The sequence below is a fragment of the Adiantum capillus-veneris genome, chromosome 20, assembly GCF_014529385.1.
Source record: "Adiantum capillus-veneris isolate H3 chromosome 20, ASM1452938v2, whole genome shotgun sequence".
Taxonomy (NCBI): Eukaryota; Viridiplantae; Streptophyta; class Polypodiopsida; order Polypodiales; family Pteridaceae; genus Adiantum; species Adiantum capillus-veneris.
Window position 1 is genome coordinate 115,558,531 of NC_140950.1, and position 18,649 is coordinate 115,577,179.

At 41.6% G+C, this 18,649-nt stretch overlaps 1 protein-coding gene across 1 annotated transcript; it reads left to right on the plus strand.

The window, feature by feature from the left end:
* Positions 1-9,277: 9,277 nt before the first annotated feature.
* RWP1 (HXXXD-type acyl-transferase family protein) lies at positions 9,278-12,502 on the plus strand. The gene is made up of 2 exons (XM_086492815.1): positions 9,278-10,266; positions 11,409-12,502. Exons 1-2 carry the CDS (start codon positions 9,823-9,825, stop codon positions 12,273-12,275), a joined length of 1,311 nt encoding a protein of 436 aa, XP_086348941.1. The 5' UTR covers positions 9,278-9,822; the 3' UTR covers positions 12,276-12,502.
* Positions 12,503-18,649: the final 6,147 nt, after the last annotated feature.

The following is an 18,649-nucleotide window of genomic DNA, read 5'->3' on the forward strand; positions in this document are numbered from 1 at the left end:
AACTTTCCATTGCACACTAAGTAACACACTCTCTATTGTGTGCCTTGAGCTTCCTTTGTCTTCTCCAAGCTGTGTGCGTTTCTTTGCAACCCTAATTCCAACAATTTACAATACAAAGCCATTTTGGGAAAATGTAAAAGATGTGTAACTCCAATCTTCACTACTCCTTCGTATTTATCCTCGATGTGCATTCATAAGGCTTGGGCCTTTAGTAGCTTTTGTTAACTGACATTGGCTTAGTTAATATCTCTAGATTGATGGTCAAGATCAAGGTAAGTGTAACACATATGGTCTCGTTTGGCCTTCAGACGTAATCCATTTTTCCTTCTTTGCTATGAGTTCCCAAATGTTTGCTCCTCCACTATTTGACGAATATGAGCAGGTTTTGGTTTTCGCTTTCCACTATTTGATAACTCAAGCTCAATAGGTTTGCCTGTATCAAGGACTTCCACAAAGTTGGTAAGCCGTAGGCTCTAAAGTTTTGTCTTCATAGGATTATGTAATCCTGACATGATTCATGCTACTTTGACTTCATGAGTCATTCCTGCTAGAGCATATTTGACAAGAGTCAAAAAATGTTGATAATATGACTCCAGGAGTCTCTAGTTCCTTGAGTGCAATCAAGAAACTCATTCATGCGGTTCGAATGATATACTTTGTTCTAATAGTTCTTCTTTAGTTGAGTCTTCAAATAATCCCAAGTTGCTGCATGAGGGTCAACATTATTCTCAGTACAATGGTCTCTCCACCAACGCTTTTCTAGTTTGAATTTAACAATGATAGCCTTGTTCTCTGCAGATGAATGAGCCAAATTGAAGTAGTCATCCATATGCTCGATCCAATCTTCAAGAACTTTGCCTACATCTTTGCCTTCCCAGCTAAAGTTCCCAGGTTGAGACTTGCAGAGCATAGCATCGATGTCTCTATCAATGATTATTTGTTGAGGTGCAATTGGCACATTGGAGTTTGTAGCAGCCACATTTTCTCTAAGAGGCATGAAAACTTATTGGCACCATATCAACCAAGATAATTCTTAATACAATATATCCCACTCTGCTTGAAGTCCCTCTTAGTGAAATAAAGTAGAAAATTGAGAATAAGACAAGAGAGTAGAAGAAAGAATAAGGAATGAATTAATTTAATTCTACATTGCAAAAACTTTGATGTTCAAAAATCTACAATGTGCCTCAAAAGCCTTTAATAAGTCCTAATGGCCTAACATAATATACTTTGTAATAACCATTGTGACATCCTTCGACTAACAGATCATAGTGGTGAGAGGTATTTGTTGGTGGTGGTAATGCATGAAAGCAGTTTACATGGGCGTGTCATTCATTTTGAAATTATCTCTATAGAAATACCTGCTTGAGTTCATTTCCATTGGATATGCTTGCACAAAATCCAAAACACATCTAGGCTTCTCATAGCCATCAAAAGTGATAGCGACATTGTGAGGATTGAACTTAAGGATAGGTCCATAGACTCTACTAAACCAGTCTTGAGGCATAATAGAATCGGTTGTCGCTATTTGACTTCTTCCAGACCTGGATAATGACTTTCTCACAGAATCCATATCTTTGGTTGAGCATGAGTGCCTTCTTACTAAGGATGATTTTGTGGCTTGGTACATCCAAGAGTGAGCATAGGTTATGATAGAGAACATATCCTTGTACTTTGATGTTGCCATTTTGAATCTTCTCCTTGACCCATAGCTGTGGGTCAAACTATGTACCTATCAGGCACTTGGGTTCGGACTTTAGGTTTTGCTTCGACATACAGTTTCCATGCTACATAGGTGTTTGGCACATGCTAATCTCTAGTCCCCTTTGAAGCTCGAACTACTTCAACTCCCCATTGAATCCAACCGCATAGTTGAAAAAGACATTTCGTGCAAATTCACATGGGAGTTCATCCAGACGGTTAAGAAGATCTATCTAAAAACAACACAAGGAGAGAGAAGACTTAGCACACATGTATACCAAAATCGAATCTATGCTCTTTATAATCAAAATTTGATTTTTATAATTTCTTACAACATCACTGATGTTTTGGGCTAACTCTTTAAATGCTCTTTTAACTCTCATTACTGGATATTCCCTTAGAACTCCCATACTACAACTTGGTCTATAGTTATCTTCTAGCTTTTCTTTCCCTATGATAGTTGCAAGTGCTACAAGCTTCTTGGCAACCTCAATAATCCTTAGCATTTTTGAGTGCATCTCCGAGTAGTAGTACATATCCTCTAGGCCTAGCCACATCCTAAGTTGGAGCAGCCTAAGGTTGGCAAACCAATCCCTCGGACTATCATCAATGTAAACAAAGAATTAGCAAAAAGGCTTCTGATGATGCTTACAACTACGGTCAACACTCTTCTAACAAGTCATGGTTCATGGCATTGTAAAGACTTTAGTTCCAATCTCTAGGTAAAAGAGTTTCTTCGCATCCCTCAGTAACAACGTTGCCATATTGTTGTATACTATGGCCAAAGCCTTGTTCCCCTTGCTAAAGCATTCAAACGTCACCTTAGGAGCCATTTGTTTCTACAGTTGTAGGACACTTCAATCACTTCATCATAACTCAAGACCACATAGTCCTATACAAGAAGACAAGTCAAGCAGGTATCACCAACCAATGCCATCCGTAGATGCATCGTGAATATAATATTCTTTCTCAAACAACAACCATGAATGTGTGCATGATGCATAACTAACTCAACTAGTATCAAGCTTTAGGCTATCCTCATAACCTTAACAATGGGGATGGTGCTCCCTCAACTGAGGTGTTGCTATAAGTAGGGATAGCGATAGGAGCCACCTGCAACTTGGGGGTAGGCCATGATGGAAGGCTTGCTTGATTGGTGTTGGTAGAGCAGTTGTGGGATATGGAAACGATGGCAACGACATTGTGGAAGGCAATGGACGTGGTACTAAAATCAAGGATGGCCGTACCAGAATTGGCCGCACCCGAGGCAAGAGGATGGTTCGGTTAGGGCAGTTTCCAGTGTTTGGGAAGGCCAATCGGAAAGGTGTTGTTGTAGGCCCCCTAGCATATGTTCCGCATGGCCCTCCGATTGGTGATCCTCCTTGCCATGGTTGCAAGCTACACCCCATTTTGGTGGAATTTTCTTGTAAGGTCTCCGACCTTGAGCTAAAAGAGCACCATTGTACCATGAAAAGATCATAATGGAAAAAGTTACTATTTTTAGCAGTTTTCCAAATTCTGTCAGTGCCATGATGTTTAGAATGTTATAAAGCTTCAAAATGTGAATTAAAATAATTTTTGTGAAAAATTTCCAAAAATAGTAAGTTTTTGGTCACCCGACCCATCCAGTTTTGATGGTCTCGAAAAACACCGTATCCCAAATTTGAAAAAAATACATTTTTGGACCCCGAGGGCTGCTAAATATGGCAGGTACTCGGACCAGTATGCCTTAGTTAGAGCTTAGTATAGCAATTTACGGCATTAAATTTCGACTCGTATGGACAGTTTTGGCCTAGAACCATTTTTTCCTAAAGTTGTGCGGGGAGGCACCGGGGCTCGAGGCTGTGTGGGAACAGGTCCCAGACCACTCAGAGCCTGCTTTAGCAGCTAGGGGGCGCCCTCTTGCCTTGTGGGAGTTGTAGGAGAGTTTCCATGCTAGAGAGTGGGTGTGAGAGCCAATTAAACTGACCAACTGGACACTTGGTGGGTAGGCAACTGGACTTGCCAATGCATTCACTGAGTGCTCACCCAGTTGCTTATAGCAACCCAGATCGATTTTCAGCCTGGAGGAGTCTATTTAAAGGTGTGCTCACACACACACACACACACACACACACATGCTCACACACACACACCCAGTACACACACACCTACACACCTTGGGGAGGTGCTGCTGGCACACACACAGTTTTTGTAGGAGAAGCAAGGAGGGAGGTGCTTCTGAAATTCTCATCTTGAGAATTCATTTGAATCAGAAAATCAAGAGGATTCTCAGCCCCTAATCACGGTAATCATGGTTTAATTCCTGCTTTCTTAATTCTCTTCATTATTCTCCAAATACCTCGTCTACTATGCTTAATCCTAGCTATAATTCTCAATAGCTGCTCTCTAAATTTACATAGCTATATTCCATTACATAATCATCATCTAATTAGCTAATTTATACAGCCATTCATCATTCTTAATCTATGATTAATACATGATTAGAAGAGAATTCTCTCTCTAGGCAGCATAGTTAATTAATTGTCAGCCGATAACAATGTAGATTTGATGAAATTCATTCTTTTACCACTCAATAGTGTTGTAATTAAATTAGATTCAATTTTCTCACACATTAAGATGTGATTAAGGTAAAATTAATCCTTCATTAGGCCACTAAGAAGAAAATTTCCTAACACCTATGCATGCGGTAACTCTGCATCTTTCTTATTACACTAGTAAAGTGATTGAGCTTGTTTAATCCATCTCTCTTGTAAATTAATTAGTAAATTTCTGAAACTCCTTAATCATCTAAGCCAAGTAATTAACTTTAGAGCCGGTTCCCATAGGATAAGTAAAGTATTACCCATAAAATTGCTAGGTCTCGAAGGAAAAATCTAACCCCTTGCATAAGAAGGATTCTTCAATGATTCTAATCTGCCATCTCGTTTGTTATGATGCTCTCGGACCTTAGTTTTTTTTTTCTTCAAGTTTATCATTCAAAGTAGTGAGTGTAAAATGGCCCCGGTTAAGAGAACTCACTTCGGTGGTGCCCACGACCACGAGGCAGGAACGAGCAATGTGAATGGGAAAGGAAAAGCTCCCATGGACGAACGAGCACCGGTCATCTCACGGGCCATTGACGAAGAAATGGAAGAGGTAGGTCACAATTTCATTCAAGTTGTTTAATTTAATATTGTACACGTTTAGCTAGGAAGGAACATATCCCCAAACATGTTGGAGAAATCCGACGGAAAACTCGGCATTTGAATTCAATTGTATATTAAAGTCTAAGTAGGAAAGAATGGTTGATGGATATACTGTTTGAAATAGGAAAGAATGTCTGCTAGGGAAAATTTAGCTCGGCATGTTGAACTACTACTGAACCCCCTCCTGATCACAGGGGGCAGAGTTCCTGGTTAAGGGCTGTTGAATCCACGTCTGCTGGTTAAGCGGTGGATACCCACGTCTGCTGGTTAAGCAGTGGGGACCCACGTATGCTGGTTAAGCGGTGGGAATGTCCATGTCGTGCTTTCTATGCGGTGGACATACCTAGTTGTATGGGCAGCTAGGCGACAACGGGAGGAGTAAACTTTCGCTGGAGGGGGGGATGTTGTACCTCCAGAACATTGGAATTTTAATGAATAAGTTTGAGTAGAATTTTTACTGGAACACTGTCTTGGTGCCGCTTTGCAATACTGATTGAAAGGCTGTCTTAACGAACATTGTGATTCGGAATCTAATCAAGGAATGTTTATGTTGAACAATCATTGTGGTAGTAATTAGGACACACAAGGAAGTGTGAGTGTGGGGGTGGAAAGTGGGGGCTTGGCTCAGGTTGCCAATGCCTATGAGAAGGGTGGTCTCGATTGGTCGGGAACTCTCTGTCCCCATAGTGTTTAAATCGATACTAGTAATACTCATTGCCCCTAGAGCGGCAACGTCTCAAGTGTACGTGCCTCTGAAACATGGGGAAAAGGCACTCGGGATTTCTCTCCTCTTGGAAGGTGGGTCTTAGGATCGCTAGATAGGTTAAGTACGCTTCCCTTGCGAGGTGGAGCTAGATCTCATTACTAGTAGGCTCAAACTCGATTCACTTTGTGATGAGAGATTGTCTTCTAGTTGAACCCTGAACCACTTTGTTTGCTTCTGCTATAGATCTAGTGGCCACCAGGTTCACCATCAGATCCGATGTTTGATACGGCGGGGTGGGGACCTCACATTTCTTGAGGTGATCTCGTTAGTGGCTCCATTGGACGGATTGCCACCGCTAGCTCTTCGATTGTCGGTATCGCTTCGTTGAGTAGGGACTCTATTGGCGGGATGGAAGAAGGTACCTCCTCACCATCATCGCTCCATTCGTTGTTGAGATCCATGAGAAAATTCTCTTGAGAGGACATGGCTATAGAAAAATGAAAAGGATCATTATTGATAGCAATATGCAACAGCCCTCCATCACATTGTAGAGATAACCCTGCAAACTTAAGACCTGTGCACTAGATAAAAAGAGTGCACACACTCATGTAATCGAAGCACATAAGTGAAGTAGTTTAATAATTTTATCGAAATAAGAGAAATGATTTATCACTCAATTCAGTAATACAATGGCATCCACTTTCAAAAAGTAAAGTGGTTCATGAAACTGTAGTGAGAGAAATAAATTACAAACTCGTATTAATTACCTGCAAGGAAGCAGCACCATAAAAGGCATCGCCAATGAAGAATAGAGGGAGGCAAGTGAGGCTGCACACACACACACACACACACACACACACACACACACACACACACACACACACACACACACACACACAGAATATGGAGGTGAGCTGGAGGTTCAAGAGTACAAATGGTCTCAGAGGTGATGTGGGGCATCGGATTCGTGTGGTTCTAGAGGAGCCAGGGAGAAGATGGAGAGGGATGGAGGTTGAGAGTAGCACTGCAGGCAGAGAGAGACAGAGAGAGAGAGAGAGAGAGAGGGGGGGGGGGGGGGGGGGGGGGGGGGGGTGAGAGTAATACCTTGTTCGCTTGCAATCATGCAACGACAACCAAGGCTTTGGTGCATTTCCACTGCATTGCCGCCGAGGGGTGAATGTAAGCGCGCAGAGGGAAGAGGCAGCGCAGTCACGATTTTAGCTGCATTGTGCATAGTTTCCAAAATGGTCTTCCGGTGACAACGCAATCGCCATTGCCACTTGGGCAGTCTAGAGGGTGTTAGAGTGGTGTGGAGGAGTGGGTGAGGCACCCCATGTCATAATAACTAATATCTAATTCTCCTAAATGATTTTCTCATGTTAAATTGATCATTTAATATGGGAAAGTACCACGGGAGAAAAAGCTACATTATTGGTAAGGCTAGCAGACTGGTCACAGTAGGGATCCAAAGGAGGGAAAATAGGGATCCAAAGGGGGATCATCTGTAGAAGAGCAATGTGCAAGCAATGGGCTTCAAAGACCTAAGGTTCAGCCCATTAAGACTTCCAAAATGCTAAGGTTCCAAAATTCAAAGGTTAAGTCCAGTGGTCAATGCTTAGGAGAATTGGATGCTTGATAGTGTACAAAAAGTATTTGCAAGCTCCTAAAGAGGAGGGGGCGAGCCCTTTTAGTAGGGGATGAGAGAGAAACACACACACACACACACTCATGCAAGCCCCTTTACACAAAGGGCATAGTGGACACATGTCAGCTCCCTAGTCCAATTGCCCACAAGGTGCATTCAAATCCTATTAGATGGCCATAGAGGTGGACCAATGAGAATTAGGCTAGAGTAAATATAGTTTAATTCATTTAAAAACACTTAATAAAAGAACCAATAAGAATTAATCTCTCTAGAAGACTATTGGCCAGTCTCCCAAGGGGTCCAATGAGTATTCAGCAGCCCAATGGCTTGCCTGATTCCTATTGGCCAGAAGACAAAGGGGTCCAATGAGAGTTTAATTGAATTATTTAATTACCATAAGCTCTCACAAAAGGAGAAAGGGGGACACATGTCTCAAGGCTATCACTTATGCTTCTTAATTATCATTGGCTAGCCTTTGCAAGGACCAATGGGGTGTTAGCATGAGTAAAAAGCATGAGGGGTCGACCAAGAGAGGGAGGGGGACTGATTTTGTCAAGGCATTATCACACACAACTCACACAATCTCATGTGTGAAGCAAAGAAGACTCTCTCTCCTTCTCAAGCTTTAATGGAAAGCTCATCACCTACTCCAAGCTTGTGAGAAGGGAGGCCTACACCAACAACTCTTGGCTTTGTGATGCAAATCCAACCAAGAGCCAAGCTCCAATGCATGCTCATCTCCTCTACCATGTTAATTACTAACCTATGCTAAGCTATTATGAGTGATTAGGTGAGGAGATATATTTCTTTCTCGTAAGACTACTCCTTCTTCCTCTCAATCTACTCTCATACCCCGCTAGCTCTCACCATCCTCGAAGGTGTGAGGTCTTGGGTCGAGACCGTGAGGGAATTGATGTTGTGTTTTATAAGCGTGCATGGTGCTTGAAGCTTCCATATTCATTGCACCAACAAGTTATTGAAGGAACACAAAGTATTGTATTGTAAAATGTCTCCCTTGATGGGAGAAATCTATAATACAAAGCCTTTTGGAGGGGGGACCGGCTCCATATAAATATGGTCCTCAAAGGTTGTCAATAGCTTAATTTCTCTCTCTTTTGAAGTATTGTTCATGCGTATCTAACTAGGTGTTATTCTTTTTGTTGATCTCTTCATCCAAGCACTCTTGCTATTCTCATTAGGAATCTATTCTAATGAAATGCTCACTATGTCTATGCTATTTTTCACTACACACAAGTTACTAGGTCATTAAATGTTACACCCCCCTGCAAAACTTCGAGTAGGTCCATCAATCTCGATGGCAAACACTCCACAAAAGCTATGGGACTCCCGCAGCATGCCTAAATGTACCTCCACAAACGACTCCAAGACCCCTATGGGGGAGCGCTCTTAATACGCTCCTCTTTTTTGTTGTATAAAGAGGTTGAAACACACCAACCAATCAAAATTCGTCATTGCTTGGTTCCTTGGTTGCATGATCTTCTAATACTCGATTTCACAAAAGGTATCTATTGACGACATAAATTATAATGCTTTAAGTCGCCTAGCGAGACTATTTTTTTGAAGTAATGCCATTAATTTTACAGATATGCAATGAGATTAGGCTCGCAGTGGCATGTTACTAGCAAGGGAACGCGACCGCACCTTGTTTGCGAGAAAGTAGAAGGGGTTGAACGGGCAACCTCAAGGCTGCAAATCATAAATGTCACCATCCCCCCTTTGGGACAATACACGTCAAGATGTATCACAAAGAGCCTTGGGATAAGCCATTTTCTTCAACATTCAATTTCAACAAACGTGGCTTTTAACGGTGGAAAGAAGGCCACAAGTTTCAAATTTTACAATAGTATTGTATACCTACTACTTTACAAAATTAACAACGTGTGCACTATACAAAATTCACATTCTATTCTACTGTCTACATATGTTTCTCTTTCCTCTCTCTAAATGTCTTGGTGGTTAGGTGAGATGCATCTCGTTGCACAAGAAGAGAAGCTTTATTGAAAGTGGGTAGCGAGGCTTCCATAGCCAGCCTCCCAAGCGCTGACAGCCGAAAGTAGTTAATGCTTCAACGTGCAGACTCTGCAGAAATCGCCTAGAGAGAGAAAAGTCTAGTTTAGAAAAGAGAGAGAGAGAGAGAAGAAGAAGTGGTGGTGTGGAGAGAAAAACACGCGATGGGTCTTCCAGTGTTTACTGTGTGTATGTAAGAGAGAGAGAGAGAGAGAGAAGAGCCTTCACCGGGGAGTGGACTGTGGGAGTCTGCGAGAGGCGAGAACTTAGAAGGACCGCCGTAACCCGACATGCCGGATGAGCTATAAATACAAAGGCGTGTGTGTAGAAGCTACGTGGGTAGCATATAATGATGTATGCGTGTGTGTCTCGTAAGAGAGAGAGAGGGAGAGAGAGAGAGAGAGAGGGGGGGAGGACATGATTTAAAGAGTACTAGTTGCACATATCAGAGCAATTGAGCTGCAAGGAGACAGTTGTGCAAGGTAGCGGCGAGGGGGAAGAGGTCCAAGATACAGGTGAGAGAGAGAGAGAGAGAGAGAGAGAGAGAGATAGCTATGGGCGCGGAAGCTCCTCCCCCCAGCCTATTCAATGTGAAGGTCCAAGAGCCAGAGCTGATCGCGCCTGAAGTGCCCACGGAGAGCCAAGTCTATTTTCTGACGAATTTGGACCAAAACATAGCGGTCATTGTGCAGACTGTCTACTTCTTCGAGGCGAATCCTGAGAAGGCAGGTGATGATCCAGTTAAAACGATTAGGGACGCTCTCCGGAAGGTGCTGGTGCATTACTATCCTCTGGCAGGAAGGCTTGGAATCAGCCCTGAGGGCAAGCTCAATGTGCATTGCAATGACGAAGGAGTCATCTTTGTTGCAGCCGAAGCTGACACCGTTGTCTCGTCGCTTGGTGACATTGCAAAGCCTGACAATACCAGGCTTGGCAAGCTGGTCTACCAGGTTCCTGGAGCTAGAAATATTCTTGAAATGCCCCCTGTCACAGCCCAGGTTAGTGTGAAACCAACCACCTGACACTCATTTGTGAATATGCTTTGGTCCTCGCACTATATGTGTGTTTATGGTTTCAAATGTGGGGTAAAAGTGCCAGATTTGTAGCAATGCAGTGATGAAAAGCAATGAAGTGCTTGAGTAGAGATGTATTGTCATGCTATTTTAGTTTTGAAGAGTGTATGTGTGCATATGCTTGGGTGGCTGTAGATCATGGTATGCTAATTTAGATCATGGTATGTGTGCATGTGCATGTGTGTATGTATGGTCTCATCCTTACATGTGCATGTATGTATGTATGTATGTATGGTCTCATCCTTATTATATTTGTGAGCTATATGCTGCCCTCAGTGATGTCTCTCAACACTTTGATCTTATGTATTGTCATGCTTGCATTTCTTGTTCCCCTGGATGGCTGCATTCCACACATTGAGCTTATACTGTATTACCATGCACATTGGGTTGGAATGTGCACTTTTTGCAAGTATGTTGCACTTTTTGGCTATCTTACTCGTAGTTTTACCTTGCAAGAATGGTGCCCAACAATACAATTGGATTGCTTGAGGGGTAGGTAAAAGTAGCTGCTGGGTAGTTAAAATGTACTTGCAGGTTCTCTTTTAGGTGACATCTTTGCAAGCTTTATGCAGGTTTCAAAAGTTCCCCTTTTTCCCCTTCTAATTACTCAGCCAGTAGATCGAAAAAGGTTGCTTCGCTCTGCTTACTTTTAGTTTGGCTCTTGTGGCTGTACGCAGTCTTGACTCTTTGCTTTTTACGCTGTGAAATTACATCTATCTTTTGCATGCTTTCCATATAGCCTTTGATGAGTTAATTTGGATAATTCCTGAATTTTGGTCCTCGACAATATTTTTCGCTACGATCGGTAGAGGGAGTTAGATCTGTGGGTGTGCTTTTGGTATTGATTATGGATTGGCTATGCTTGCAGAAGAGTAGGAAGTGTCTGATATCCGGTGAGCCTTATAATGTGTACAATATTATTTGCCAATTTCTCTTGTCGAAGTTTCCTTGCCTGTCCTAAAGGAATTGGTGCCAAGCATTGTGTCTTTTGTGAAGTATGCATCACTGGTGGCTCGTTGGGGATGTGCTGAGTTGCTGACTGTTGTCGATCTCATCTCGTTTTGTAGGTGACTAAGTTTGAGTGTGGAGGCTTTGTACTTGGCCTAGCAATGAACCACTGCATGTTCGATGGTATTGGCGCTATGGAGTTTGTGAATGCGTGGGCGGAAACTGCAAGAGGAGTTCCAATTACTACGCCCCCCGTGATTGATCGCTCCATCTTGAAAGCTCGCGTCCCTCCACAGATAAATTATCCCCACAGTGAGTTCCTGCAAATTGAAGATCTGTCCCAGAAGCAAGACCTCTTACTAGGCGAAGATCTAGTATTCAAGTCCTTTTGCTTCTCTCCTGAGACTCTTGAGAATTTGAAGAAGATAGCTATGGAGGACGGGGAGTTGGAACGATGCACTACTTTTGAAGCCTTGTCAGGCCTTGTGTGGAGGTCAAGGAGCAAAGCCATGGGAATGCTTCCAGAGCAACAGACAAAGCTTCTGTTTGCTGTGGATGGGCGGAACCGCATTTCGCCGCCTTTGCCCAAAGGGTACATGGGGAATGGGATTTTGCTCACATATGCATTGACCACAGCTGAAGAGCTCACACAAAAGCCATTGTCAAGTGCTGTGAAGAAGGTGCAAGAGGCAATTGGATTGATCAAAGATGACTACATAAGGTCTGCCGTTGATTATTTCGAAGTGACAAGGGCGAGGCCATCACTGACTGCGACGCTGTTGATAACGACATGGTCGAGGCTAGCATTCTATGCGACGGATTTCGGCTGGGGGGAGCCTACTCATTCTGGACCGGTGTCACTTCCAGAGAGAGAGGTGGTGCTCTTTCTGTCTCATGGCAAGGCTAGGAAGAGTATTAATGTGCTGCTTGGCCTCTCCCCCAAAGCCATGGAAGACTTTGATCAGCTAATGCAGCCCTATGTCTGAGTATTCTTCCTCTATTACTTTGATTTGTAGGGTATCATGTCATTCTTAATTGTGCATCCCTTGTATTTGTTGTTTATCTTATCTAAACCTATATTATTACCCCAATACTTTCAAACGTGGTGTGCAAATGACCGGACAGCTTAGTTGTGGAAGTAAACCCTAAAAGACTCATCTCCCTTGTAGTTGAAAGTGAACATTTCAAAAACGGGCTTAAACTTTCATCGAAATGGGCTTTGGTGTCTCGGTTATATGAGCTTGAAATGCGGTTTCCTTAAATCCATAAATGATACAATATTTATCTATCTTTGGATGGTATGCTTGCTTTGCAATCAAGAGAAGGTGGCTTATAGTTTTGTTTGTTGTCCTTGTGTGGTACGTTTGCTTTGCAATCATGAGAATGTGGGCTTATAGTTTCGTAGCCGATCCTTCCAACCACTCTGTTTCCTTTTGCATCTCTTGATTGAAACCCTTCTCTACGTGGGCTTATAGTTTCGCAGTCGATCCTTCCAAACACTCTGTTTCCTTTTGCATATCTTGATTTAAACCCTTCTCTAGGTACCGTGGCAGTATTTCCCCATACCTTTGCATCTCTTGTTTTAATCCCTTGTCTAGGGACCTACTCAATATGTCCCCACATATCACCTCTCATTACTCCCTTGGCAATGCTCATATCTATGCGTCCTTATTTCTTCCCTTTCATTGCTTGCTTCTTTGATTAAGTGGTTAAAAGGCTGGAAGTACAACCTTGTCTTCTCTTGAAGGATGGTTGTGGTGGTATGTACATTCAACCAAAACTCTCTCTCTCTCTCTCTTTCTCTCTCTCTCACACACACACACACACACACCAATCATATTGATTACCAAATAGAAGACCATTATAGAACATGAGCATAAAAATCCCATAACCAAAGAAGTCAATGCAGAAAATCCAAAAGCGGATGTAGTTCTCGAGAGGCCATCCTTCCAAAGCTCATGCAATGTCCCCAACATCTCTCTCTCTCTCTCTCTCTCTCTCTCTCTCTCTCTCTCTACACCCAAAGTATGGTAGATTAACTACTCCATTTCCCTTGTGAGTAATAGGTGGAAGTCTCTCCTTAAATGCCACAAAAATGAGTCATCACTATCAAGTGGATATGACATTGTGTAAAATCCCATTAGCAATTCATTCAACTTAATTTCTTTAGGATTGATGCTTCTGTGTGCCAACGTGATTAAGAAATTCTCCATCAATTATCATCTTGGCTTTCTGAAAGTACTTGGTGAAGAAGCTCTCATGGCAAGGCTAGAAAGAGTATTAATGTGCTGCTCGGCCTCTCCCCCAAAGCCATGAAAGACTTTGATCAACTAATGCAGCCCTATGTCTGAGTATTCTTCCTCTATTACTTTGATTTGTAGGGTATCATGTCATTCTTAATTGTGCCTTCCTTGTATTTGTTGTTTATCTTATCTAAGCTTATTTTATTACCCCCAATACTTTCAAACGTGGTGCGCAAACGATTGGACAACTTAGTTGTGGAAGTAAACCCTAAAAGATCTGTCTCCCTTGTAGTTGAAAGTTAAACACTTAACTTCCATCGAAATGGGCTTCGGTGTCTTGGTTATATGAGCTTGAACCACGGTTTCTTAAATCCATAAATGATACAATATTTATCTATCTTTGGATGGTATGCTTGCTTTGCAATCAAGAGAAGGTGGCTTATAGATTTGTTGTCCTTGTGTGGTATGGTTGCTTTGCAATCATGAGAAGGAGGGCTTATACTTTTGTAGCCGATCCTTCCAAACACCATGTTCCCTTTTGCTTCTCTTGATTGAAACCCTTCTCTAGGGACCCAGTCAATATGTCCCCATACCTTTGCATCTCTTGTTTTAATCAGAGACCTACTCAATATGTCCCCACATATCACCTCACATTGTTCTCTTAACAATGCTCATATCAATGTGTCCCTATTTCTTCCCTTTGATTGCTTTCTTCTTCAATTAAGTGGTCAAAAGTTTGGAAGTACAACCTTGTCTTTTCTTGAAGGATGGTTGTGGTGGTATATACATGCCACTCTCTCTCTCTCTCTCTCTCTCTCTCTCTCTCTCTCTCTCAATGAGCAACCATATTGATTACCAAATAGAAGACCATTATAGAACATGAGCATAAAAAGCCCATAGCCAAAGAAGTCAATACATAGAATTCAAAAGCGGATGTTGTTGTCGAGAGGCCATCCTTCCAAGTGTAAAGTGTGAGCTTTGTCCTAAGGTGTGAGTCAAGGAGAGGAGAGTGGATTTATCCCACATACTATGGAGCAAGGCTGTAGAGCTACTTAAAGCTCATTTCATGGATGAATAAACAACAACTCTATTTTGCACTACATGCTTGTCTATGGTGAACTTGTGCTAAGCTAGGTCAATACTCAAGATTATGTTTATGAATCCAAGCTAATTCTATTTTGGAACCTAATTCACTTGAGTGATAACCTTGCTTACACACACACTCACACATTGACGTTGTGTTTCTCTTTCATCCACCATAGCTAGCACGATCCAATTCCTAACATAATGTTAGGCCTCTCCCCCAAAGCCATGGAAGACTTTGATTAGTTAATGCAGCCCTCTTTAATTAAGTGGTCAAAAGGTTGGAAGTACAACTTTGTCTTTTCTTGAAGGATGGTTGTGGTGGTATATACATGCCTCTCTCTCTCTCTCTCTCTCTCTCTCTCTCTCTCTCTCTCACACACACACACACACACACACACAATGAGCAATCATATTGGTTACCAAATAGAAGACCATTATAGAACATGAGCATAAAAAGCCCATAGCCAAAGAAGTTAATACAGAGAATCCAAAAGCGGTTGTCGTTGTCAAGAGGCCATCCTTCCAAGCTCATGCAATGTCCCCACATCTCCATCTCTCTCTCTCTCTCTCTCCCCGCACCCCAAAGTGGTAGATTAATTACGCCATTTCCCGCTTGAGTAATAGGTGGAAGTCTTGAGTCATCACTATCAAGTGGATGGACATTGTGTAAAATCCCATTAGCAATTCATTGAACTTAATTCTTTAGGATTGATGCTTCTCTGTGCCAACATGATTAAGAGATTCTCCATCAATTATCATTATCTTGGCTTTCTAAAAGTACTTAGTGAAGAAGAGAGATAGGCATACATTTGACTTTTGCATGTATTAATCATCCTTTTTGTCTTTCTAAAGCAAGCCTCAATATATAAGATAATAAGGCATACATTTGACTTTTGCTTGTGAAGCACAAAGGTTGAATTTTCTTCGTTGTTATAGTCCTCACGAATGCTCTCTAAAATAAGCCTTAGTGAAGAGAGAGAGAGAGAGAGAGAGAGAGAGAGAGAGAGAGATACAGTTTTGGCTTTCTAAAGCATGCCATAGTGAAGAAGAGAGTTAGGATTTGGCCTTTCAACCTACGGGTTGTGGGTCCAAATCCGTCGTTGGGTCACACTCTAGAGGGACACCTTGTGCTCACTTGGTGTTCACGTTGCTAGGGCTCTTGCATCTGCACCACAGTTATGACAATTTCCAGTTCTTGTCTTAATCATGGGTCTTACCATCGGAGGTCTAACACCTTGATTAGCTATATAGTACATCGGTGCAAGCTCTGGTGTAGTATAAGTTACAAATTCTTCCATTGGTGGTGGATGTGAATTATACCAATCTCTTTCTACCATTATTGTAGATGGACTAGGCTCAGCATAAGGTGTAACAGGCACTAGTGCTTGTTCATCTATGACTCCCTCTAAATGCATGTACTTTATAGGCACTGCATTATGTTAATAATATGGAGGTTGTTGACCCAACACAAGTTGAGTTCTTCCATATCCATCGGTGGTCTTTGAGCTGGGGCCATATTAGGTTGAAATCTGTACATGGGTTGTCCTTGCGGCCTCATAGGCACGTATTGAACATTCCCATCATACTTTGATCAGTAATAGCACTCATTGGTCTCATGGTTGGTCCATTTACCCTCAATTACACACTATTTCTGTTGCGTAATTGATTGTCCCTGTTGAAGTATCCCTTGCCCTGGTCCCCTCATAGGTGCCTTTTGTATGTTATTCATCATTTCATTCATCCTTTTGAGCATGTCTTCTATGGTTGTAAGCGATGCTGCAGCAGCCGTTCCCACTTGTGCTGGTTTGGTGGATGTTGTTTTCTCACTTTGGTTATCCTTAGGGACATCTTCTTCATTGAAAATATCACAATTGTCTCGTAAGTCAATAGCATATGACACACACTCTTTTAGGGTCATAGTCTTCTTACTATACAATATAGCATGAAGTTCTTTGTTTAGTAGTCCCTCTAGAAACAATGATACTAGTCTTTCTTCTGCAGGTATTTCTAGCTCTGGACATCTTGCAATGTATTGCTTCTTCATTCTAGTTGCACAATCCCTAACACTCACCTTTTTTTTGTTTGAAGCTATAGATTTGAGCTACCGTATTATGTTTGATCCCCGTTTTGGAACATGCAACTACAGATCCTTGAGCTAATGTATTTAAGTCCATGATTGACCTTGGTGGATGTTTTGGAACATGTCAGTGCTTTTCCTTCTAATGTCATTCCAAATCCCTCGAATTGAGTATGAAAATCAAATATGCGTTTTGCTATTAACACTTGTTTAAAGCTTGCTAAGTGGTCATATGGATCCCCAGATCCATTGTATTTTCTGACCCATTTTTGAAAATCAGCTCGTCTAACACGTCTATTTGGTTCAACTCCCGGTCTCTTGGCAGTTGGTCCTGTTTCGAGTCCTTCAAACCAGTCTATTAGAGATACTGACTCATGTAGCCCTCAACTGGCTTTAGTGTCACCCGGTTTCCTTCGTGATCAGGCAGTTTCTGGTTTTTGAACATTACTCTCAAAAGATCTCTCTCAGAGTTCAACTCTTGGAATAGTTTCTGGTCCTTGGCCCAATATCCAATCCCTTATGGAGTACCATTGGTATTTGATTTGTTTTACCTCTTCAGGACTCATCATAACAAATTTATTGTTATAAAAATCCCTAAATAGGTAGGCTGGTAGATCTGCTGATCCCTTGTCTCTGATTTTGAAGATATAGATGATCTTCATAAGTGTTAATTGTCCTGATTTGGCATGTGAAGTCTATAGAAGATCTTTGACGTTTCTATCCTCCCAACAATAGACTCCGATCCTAAGATTGTTCGTGCTAAGCCATTTCAAAGGCTTCAAATCAACTTGATCGTATCCCTCAAATTCTAAAGTCGGTGGTCCTTCTTTTGCTGCCATATCTGAAATTATGGTATTTACTTCTAACCCCCATTTGTCTATCACATCAGGGTTTTCACCTTGTAAATACCGAGTTCCGTTTTTATCCACGTACATGTTTGTTTGCCCTGATTTCCTCTTCAAACTCTATGTCATGGTCATCAATGTGAATAGCATTCTCTTCATTAGGATCCAGGTAAACGTGAGCTCCATGGTGATTAGTCTTATAAAAGGTGAGTATGTGCTTATAACGCACTGTCGTTCCGGTTTCTGAATCAGTCAAATAGGAAGAAATTCTAGATGTTGATTCTAAAACAGTGTCTGAGACTTCTTCAAAGATAGTGCCCAAGTGATCTTCTTGATTCACACTCTCTTCGGTGAACACTCTACTAGTGGTCTCTTCAAATTTGCCTTGGTTTGCTAGTATACGACCAGATCTAAGGTTCATATAGACTTGTGAAGCCCTGGATAGAGTACTTACCGTCGGATTAACTTGTTATCAACTTCTTCCACTTGACTTGATTCAACTTCTGTCAAGCTTTCAATTCCTTGTCTGCAACCTGATTCCAAATTTGATTTGTGGGCTTAATATAACATGCTAAAACTAGTGGTATACTGGATTGCAACTTCTGACAAGCTTTCAACTCCTTGTCTGCAACTTGATTCCTGTATCAATTTTAATCAAGTTAGCTATTCTTTCACAAAGACTGTATAATTTTTGCTAATTATTGTGACTGGTCTATGTGTATCAATTCAATTTGAGCTAAGTGAGTCAGCAAAATTGTGACTTTCAGATTCTACTTTTGTAAAAAGCCAAAGACTAATCTGCAACCTAGAAACCAAGTGAACATGTACTAATTTGGATCCGATTAAACCCAAAATTTCCCGGTGGCCTTGTATTATGTTGATCTAACACTGTATAAGCTCAAAAGTCCAGAATGGTGTCTCTATGTATCAGAAGTAAATAATCGCGATTATTTATTTTTCTCAAATTTTTGCACTTTTTAGCGTGATTTGCCAAGTATGCAACTTGTGAAGGTCCCTGGACAAGTTTCAATTAGTTTGAACAAAATTTGTTCAACTTATCAACTGTTTCGTGTCTGCAGACTCAGTTTTCAAGAATTTAGCTTAAGTCT